The sequence below is a fragment of the Ammodytes marinus genome (assembly GCF_949987685.1).
Source record: "Ammodytes marinus genome assembly, chromosome: 22".
Taxonomy (NCBI): domain Eukaryota; kingdom Metazoa; phylum Chordata; class Actinopteri; order Uranoscopiformes; family Ammodytidae; genus Ammodytes; species Ammodytes marinus.
In genome coordinates this window covers 12,839,325-12,847,389 of record NC_137226.1, presented here as the reverse complement: position 1 = coordinate 12,847,389, position 8,065 = coordinate 12,839,325, and the positions used below count along the sequence as shown (strand labels likewise).

Genomic DNA, 8,065 nt, shown 5'->3' with positions numbered 1-8,065 from the left:
TGTAATGATCATGAACAGGCTTCACATTTCACCAAAACAACTAAAGACGCATATCCACGTTTCTGTTCCATGGCGTCACGCGCGAACACACGCGACGCTCTGTTCCTCTTCCCGGATTGGTCGTCGCTACCGGGAAACCTTCTCGTGATGTCTGCCGGTATAAATAACAGGAGCCGCCCTCTCCTTACTCAGCCCTGTTTTTATGAGGGAAAATGTATCGTCTCAGCCAACAGACAGTCTCCAAGATCGCTTTCAGCTCCTTTTTATCTACTGTGCCGTGGGAAAAATTTCATTTTACGAGACAATACTTTAAAAGCTGGTCGTGTATTGGCTGATTTTTGATCAAATTGTACATTCCATCAGCACGAAAATGCCGAGGAACAAGAAGAAGAATAGCCGGGGTAAGTCAGCGGACGGGCCGCATTGCTTGGCCTTTATCAGTTGACTGCTAACGCTGCTGGTAGTTGTAGTTCTTGTCGTGTTGCCAGGCCATTGAATGCAGTTGAACGTGTTTACAATAAGGACTACAAAAGGTAGAGGATGGCCTACATCAAAACACAGAGCTAGCTCGCCATGGTTCACACAAAGCATCGCTGTTTCAGACCAAAAACAGACAATATCTATTCCCTACTTCATTTATCGGCACACTTGTTTTTTGTTTGATGAGATTAAATTAATTTATATTTGACAGGTACCGTTAATTATCGTCGGACTTTACAAGCTTGCGCCAGCTAACTCCCCACGAGCTAGCTATTGCTCTGGTTGCTAGGCAAAGTTTATTTAAATAATTATTATATTTGTGTGACAATACAACTTGGCAGCCTTTACCGTGGTTCTTTCAACGATATACAAATAAATACATTGTAATGTCGTCTACACATAAGAGGACAAGTAACGCAATGTCAATGAGGTCTTGTCTGCAGGTTTACCCTAATTAATTTATCTAAAGCCGAATTTGTCCTACTGGAATTTACTCCAGATAACAATCGACTGACCGTAAACTAGCCCCTTTTGTTTATCGACTGTTATTGTTTGGCTAAAGAAGGCAACCATTATGGACTACTAGAGAGCGGAGTGGATAGAAGGCGGTGCCCTGTTCTCAGAAATCAGCTGGCGTCTGGGTTGAAGAGTCCACGTCAACAAGAGATAGCAAATAGTTCAAAAGGAACTTTTTTTTAAATATCAGCTGACGCTGCCAGCTGTAGCGTTTTTTTCGAGTCTTGCTTTTGTCTACTGTTGTAAAGGCGTTCTTCCAACGCTGAGTTTACTAACATGTCTTCTTGAGGTAAAGTGAGGTCGGTTCAGTTCAGGACAGAGACACAGACAGGCGCCTGTTGAGTCTGCGTACAATGCACACACTTGAGCAAGCCATTTCCTTCTTCCTACACTTTTTGTTGTTGTTGCCATAACTAATACTATCACAGCTTTTTAGTTTAGAAAAAGTTCAGAAACTTCTTAGCTGTAAATATTCTCAACCATCCCGTTTAATTGTAGTGCCTTTTGTCTGCAGAGTTTCAACAAAATAACAGCATGGGCATTTTCAGTGACAGACTCCCCTTTCTGGGCTGAGGAGTACTTTGGAGTTAGGTTGGAAAAAATAATGTGCTTGTCCTCCCTGACAACGTGGCTGCTTGCTATTGCTTTTTTTTTTTTGGACTGCGCCAGTGTCTAGACTATGAACAGCAGTTTTGCAGCTGAGGCTAGATGTCACTGTTTCAGATTGTCAGGTTTTCTGTCACGTTGTGGCAGTTCACTTGTGGTTGACCCCTTGCAAGGTCCCTCCAACCTGAACATAATGTGGTGTTTACACGATCAACATGTGTGGGGTTGCCTTTAAACCTGACAACACGGTGCATTTTCACATGAGATAGGGAAAATGGCATGCAGCAGGATAAGGTGTGCAAAGGACATGGGTACCGATTAGATAACTGTAGTATTTGCTCCAGCACCTGTGGTTACATAATGGACTCACACAGACCTGCAGCTACTGTACTAATGCTTTTGATTTGATTAGGCAGAATTTTACTTGCTGTGCTCATGTCTATTTGTTGTCTTTTTTTCAGGAGGGCAACATGGACATGTGCATCCCTTCAGTGATGAGGATGCCTCCATTGAGACCCTCAGTCATTGCAGCAGCTTCAGTGACACAGCCAGTGTGGCGGATGAAGGTATGTTTTTTTTTTTTTTTTTTTTTTTTTTTTTTATGTATGTACTACACCTGCATTATGCAATTGTTTCAACTTGGGTCTATGCACGCTGGCCAGGCCATGCTGTCAACTGGTGTTTCTGCATGGGCAGTTTACAAAATAAATGTACTAGATTCCTCTGTTGGTTTAAAGCCATAGTGCATAACTTCTGTTGCCCCCATGAGGAATTCTGAGTTATTACAACAACACTTTCTGTGCATCTATATGGTAAGCCTCTGCTGTTGTTTCTTAAAAGTAGAAACAACAACTGAAACATTTCGTGGGTGATTCTTGAGCTCCCTGCGTGTCAGGGCGTGACACCAGTTTGATGGGCTTAATCAACTTTGTCAACTCATTTGGCCATGGCTTGACATTCATTTGAAAAAGTTGCATACTGTGGCTTTAACGTCTAAAACTTCCATTTTGAATCTTGTTTTTCTTGGAATCTTGGACCTCCTTAAAAGTTGGAGGAACCCTACCCTAAAAAGAACAGTTCACTCAATGTTACTATGTTGTCGTGGTGCCAGGTGGCGAGGCCAGTGAGGACGCAGCCCAGGAGGATTTCCAGTACAAGCTGAAAGGGTTCATTGACAGCACAGTGGATAAGAGGTAAAAGTCCCGTCTGATTACTTAAACCGTCTGTATACTCCTGTTATCTGATCCTGGCATGGTTCTTTGTCTGGAACGTGTTTGTGCAGAGTTTGCTTTAGAGAGCCATTAAAAATAAAGTGACACTCTTCAAAGACTTTTACATGAAAGCTAAGATTGTTGAGTCGGCTATCATTTTATTCATAGGGCAATTTTAGAAATCCTCAGAGGATAAAAAATAACCAATATATATTCTGCACTATTCTTACTTACAATTTAATTGTAATTAAACAAAAAAGTTGTGTAATAAAACCCTTGAAATATTGAGGATAATACCTTTAATTTTTTTTAAGTAGGAGTAACTAATGAGGTTTAAAAGGGGGATGGGTAGCCTTAGTCTGGAGTGCCACTGTAAGTCACAGGAGAGAAATGGCGCTTTTCCACCGCAAATGTAGCTCGACTCGACTCAACTCGACTCAGTTTAACTTGGTTTGGTAGCAGCACGGGTCGTTTTCCACCGAAAATAGTACCTCCTGAACGTGGGCGGGGTTGTCGTAAGGGGCTGAAAGCCAACTCCGGAGTCAAGTAGCAAAGCAGAAATTACGAGCAGTTGTTGCACTATTAACTGAACCAACCGCCAAAAACACGGATGAGAAATGTTTAAGAAAATACTCCCCTTGTATCTGTTTGCTAAAAGAAGTAGAATAATATTGCTACGGGCCGTTAAAAGGGAGGGTTTGTGTCCTGATGCGTGACTGCCACACAGCTGTAGGGATGCGTCACGTACATCCCTATGCACGTAAACACGGCATGATAAAGTTGACTGTTAAGTGCTTGTTTCAGGATACATGTTTTCAAATGCAAGCCGTGTCTCAGCCTGAATATTTTATTGAGGTAATCAGTGCAGTCCGAGGCTTGTAATGTAATCGCTCGCTATCATGTCTGTCCCAGCTTGCTGCTATAGGCTATTTAGCCTAGCTGCTATGTCTCCTCTCGTATGTTCAAAGTAACTTCCCCAACAGCCAACACAACTGGGTGAGCTTAGCGAATATATGGAGAGAAAAAAATCGGGTCTGTGATGCAAATCAAATGAAAGCGAGCCAAAGAAGGCTGCACGCGGCGAGACAAAATACACATAAAAGTCCCGGAGAGTTGTTGAGAATCAAGGGGAGAATAATCAACAGAATGAAGCCGGCAGACGGTAGTCTCTGGCCAATCAGCGGCCGGCCGTCTGCCGACGTCACCTTTTAGCTCGACTCAGCTCGCTTGGACCCTAGAGCAAGGCGATACTAAAAAAGCAGCCGCTAGCAGGTACCAGGTACCATGAAATTGCGGTGGAAACGCCAAAAATGCGAGTTGAGTCGAGTCGAGCTGATACCATGCGGTGGAAAAGCGCCAAAAGTGTCTTTAACGTTGCAGCTCAGTCGAGTTAAAGCGCTTTATCCTATAAAAAGGCTAGTCCTCATTTGTCTGCTGAAAGTGATACTGAAGTAGGGATGCACCACGATTTTCGCTAGTTAATACATTTATTGGATGACCGTTTCATTTTTATATAACCTTATGTTTACAGAGACATATTAGCTCACAGAATATTTTTTATATTAACTTTTAATTTGAAATGAATCCATTTGTCTTTTCTGACATTTTACTGGTGTGCCTTAGCCTTCAGTTATGTTGATGATGATGATGATGAAGAAGAGGGAGAATAGCAGTAAATTAATGTTTCTGTTTCCTCAGTGCTAAGACCAGACAAGGGGCACTGGACGGGCTTAAGACGGCAATGGCCACACGGATCCTGTATGAGTTCATCTCCGAGAGGAGGATGACCATCACAGACAGTATCGAACGATGCCTCAAGAAAGGTACCAGAAAAGAGTTGCGCATGCAAGTCATTTTATTTTGATAGGATCTCTTGGATATTTACTGGATGTGTTGCTCAAACTGATTTACATTATCTATCGTATTCTCAAATCTGCATTTGACAAATTTCCCCTGAATTTAAGAGAAAAGTTAATAACCAATTAATAATTCCCTTTCAGGCAAAGGCGATGAGCAGCGCGCAGCAGCTTCTTTAGCCTGCCTGCTGTGTATCCAGCTGGGCTCGGGCATCGAGAGCGAGGAGGTGTTCAAGACCCTGAAACCCATCTTCAAAAACATTCTAGCAGATGGATCTGCCAACATTCAAGCCAGGCAGGCAGTGAGTAACTTAATGTTTTTTTTTCGCCCCGGCAGCAGCCCAATATAGAAAGGTAGCCACTGTGTATCTGCTGCCATGTGGTTGTCAGGAGTGTTTGTTTTTGTTTTTTTTATAAATATATATATACTGTGGAAATTAAACCACCAACTCTTTCTGTTTCTCTTCTAGGTTGCAACAAGTCTGGGCCTCTGCACTTTAGTTGCAGAAGACGACATTATGGTAAGTTCTTGATCACTTTGTGTCGTTTCTGTGATTTGATAATTCTGGGCTTGAGGGCAAGCTACAGCGATTACTCTACTACTACAACCCTTTGTCAGTCGTTTAATTGTACTTATCGGGTGTGACATTGTGCCTCGTTCAGTCTCAACATGTGTGATCTCAACAGCTGATATGTTATGCCTTCTATTTCCTGCTGTAGGACGTGCACGCTACCATGGAGTGCTTTGAGAACCTGTTCATCCGGTCCTATGCTAGGGCGGACGGTACCTGTCCTTCCATCAACCCCCAAGCAAGCCAGCTCCACACCAACGCCCTGCTCTCCTGGGCTCTGCTGCTCACCATATGCACTGCCAATCAACTCAAAGACATCCTGCGCAAGTAAGTCAACCAGGTTTCACACTCAAAGGTTTGCTTTTTAGTTAAAAACACATTATTTTGAAAATGTTTACCCAGATAACTTTAACATTGGGGAAAAAAATGTAAGACTGCATCCATATATTTACATAAATGCGTTGTCTAGACACCTGCCTAAACTGCCAAGATTGCTGGAAAGTGATGATGTCAACATGAGGATTGCCGCAGGGGAGACCATTGCCCTGCTCTTTGAGCTGGCCAGAGACATGGACTCTGTAAGTTCAAAGCCATGCTGTTTAATACCCTGTATCTTTATGCTCCTGTAGTACAGTGTAGTTAACTATTGGGACATGATTACAGTTTTTGTATACAAAAGGGACTATCATTTGATTGTTTACCCTTCTCTTGTTAACACGACTATTTTTCCTATATTTTATTAATTAATTTTTATAATACATCTTTTTAGTCTGACGTCTTTAAAACTTTATGATTGGACTTTCTGTGTCCCTTCAGGACTTTGAGTTTGACGAGTGGGAAGAGCTGTGTGACAAACTGAACGCGTTGGCCACAGACTGTAACAAGCACCGAGCCAAGACGGACAAGAGGAAGCAGCGCTCGGTGTTCAGGGACGTACTCAAGGCTGTCGAGGTGGGTGTTCAATGTCATTTAAGAGCGATAGGCTAGAGGAAAAATACATTTAAAAGGACACACTATTTTAATTGGGAGGCTTTGAATTTAAATTTATTTTTTCTCACACCTCCCTCAATATTCTTCCAGGAGGCTGACTTCCAATGTGAGACCATCCGCTTTGGGACCGAACGCATGACCATTGATAGCTGGGTCAGGAAGAGGACGTACGATGCCTTCAGGGAGTTTGTGGGCTCTGGGATGAACTACCACCTACAGGTATATATATTTTTTAAATGGCTTGTTTAAATATTGCCGCTGTAAGGCATGACTTTAAATGCACTCTACTTTGAAGCTTTGATCTAATTGCGCTGCAGAATCGTGAGCTGGGGTTGGGTTGTTTGCTCGGGGGATTTGTAACACGAGCAAAGAGACGGCACTAAAGCAGAATGATCTGCAGCCAGCCTGATGCAGGAAGACACTTTAAACTTGATTCTGAGATAATGTTGTGTAATGTTGTTCTAGAGGCCATGACAAGTTGCTGCTTGGAAAGTAGTTAGAAATATGGCTGACAGCCAGTGCTGATGGAAAACATTTAACAAGCTGGGATGAGACAATGGGATATACTTGGATCACTGTAATCTGTTTCTAAAATTAGTTGGCTACTGTTGTTCAGAACTTGTATTGTCTTGTGCTTATCGTTGGTATAGGCGGTTTCTTATGAAGTTTCTCTTTTTTTTCCAAGGGGAATGAATTCATCAGAGACGTGTTTGAACTGGGACCACCTATGCTAGTTGATTCAGCCACGATGAAGGCCATGAAAATCTCTCGCTTTGAAAGGGTATGTGTACATTCACACGTTATTCAAACCTTCATATTCAAAAATTTTGTGTGGCAAGTTTGTATTTATTTTTTCTCCAATCTCTTTTTTCCAGCACCTCCACAACTCTGCTGCATTCAAGGCTCGGACCAAGGCCATGAGCAAGTACAGGGACAAGAGGGTGGATGTTGGAGAATTTTAACACTTTTTTTTTTTTTTTTTTTTATTATCTGTGTTCACATGATCCTCCCACTAAAATGTATCTTTTGACTATCAAACCAAACCTCTCTGTAGACTTGATAGGTGGTTTTATCACAATCTCCACTCTTTAGTGGACAAACCATTCCTGATATCGTTATTCTTTTTTATTTTTTTTTCATTATTTCTTTGAATTTTATAGCTGCCCAGTTCCTACAGGGGGTGAGCGTTTGATAATGAAATAGGTTTAGAGTAGAGTTTAACTTTAATATATCCACACATAAACTGTGGTGTTGTACATATAATGTATATTTTTTCTCCTTATTAATATTATGTGGCCTTTTTTTTTTTTTTTTAAAGTAAGTTATATAATTGTCAGTCTTTGTCATTGTACCATGTAGGTATATTTAGTTCATAGCAATTTCAATACAAGTTGTACCAACTGATGGATTTTGTATTAAGTTGCACTACCTTGTTTAACCCTTAGCAGGTTATATCTGTAGGACATGGTGACTATTGTGTTGTCTTTTGAGTATTGGGTATATAATCTAAAGGGCCCGGGTGATGAAATAAACACTGAGAAAAATCTGTAAGAAACTGATCTTTATTTTGTTTTTATTTAAAAAAAGCAATACTGTACTTTAACTCATGCAATGTTGCTAAATGACCAAGATTAGTGTTCCGAGTCAGCTAATTGCTTAAATAACCATTTCCCTTAGTCAGAAATAGAACACATTTTTAGGAAGTGACTTCACTGGAAGAGAAGTATGCAAGTGATGTTTTTGCAAACCAGAAATCTCCTGCTTCTCTTTAAACTCCTGGCAAGAAGGACAGTTTGAGCAAAGGAGAAGTACAAATGTTATTTATTGCTGCTTC

At 41.4% G+C, this 8,065-nt stretch overlaps 1 protein-coding gene across 1 annotated transcript; it reads left to right on the top strand.

The window, feature by feature from the left end:
* The first annotated feature begins 212 nt into the window (after positions 1-212).
* On the top strand, positions 213-7,773 carry ifrd1 (interferon-related developmental regulator 1). The gene is made up of 12 exons (XM_080051087.1): positions 213-401; positions 2,064-2,168; positions 2,714-2,795; positions 4,512-4,636; positions 4,814-4,971; positions 5,140-5,190; positions 5,390-5,568; positions 5,711-5,819; positions 6,058-6,192; positions 6,322-6,450; positions 6,917-7,012; positions 7,107-7,773. The coding sequence occupies exons 1-12, from the start codon at positions 371-373 to the stop codon at positions 7,191-7,193; spliced, it is 1,287 nt and encodes a 428-aa protein (XP_079907213.1). The 5' UTR covers positions 213-370; the 3' UTR covers positions 7,194-7,773.
* Positions 7,774-8,065: the final 292 nt, after the last annotated feature.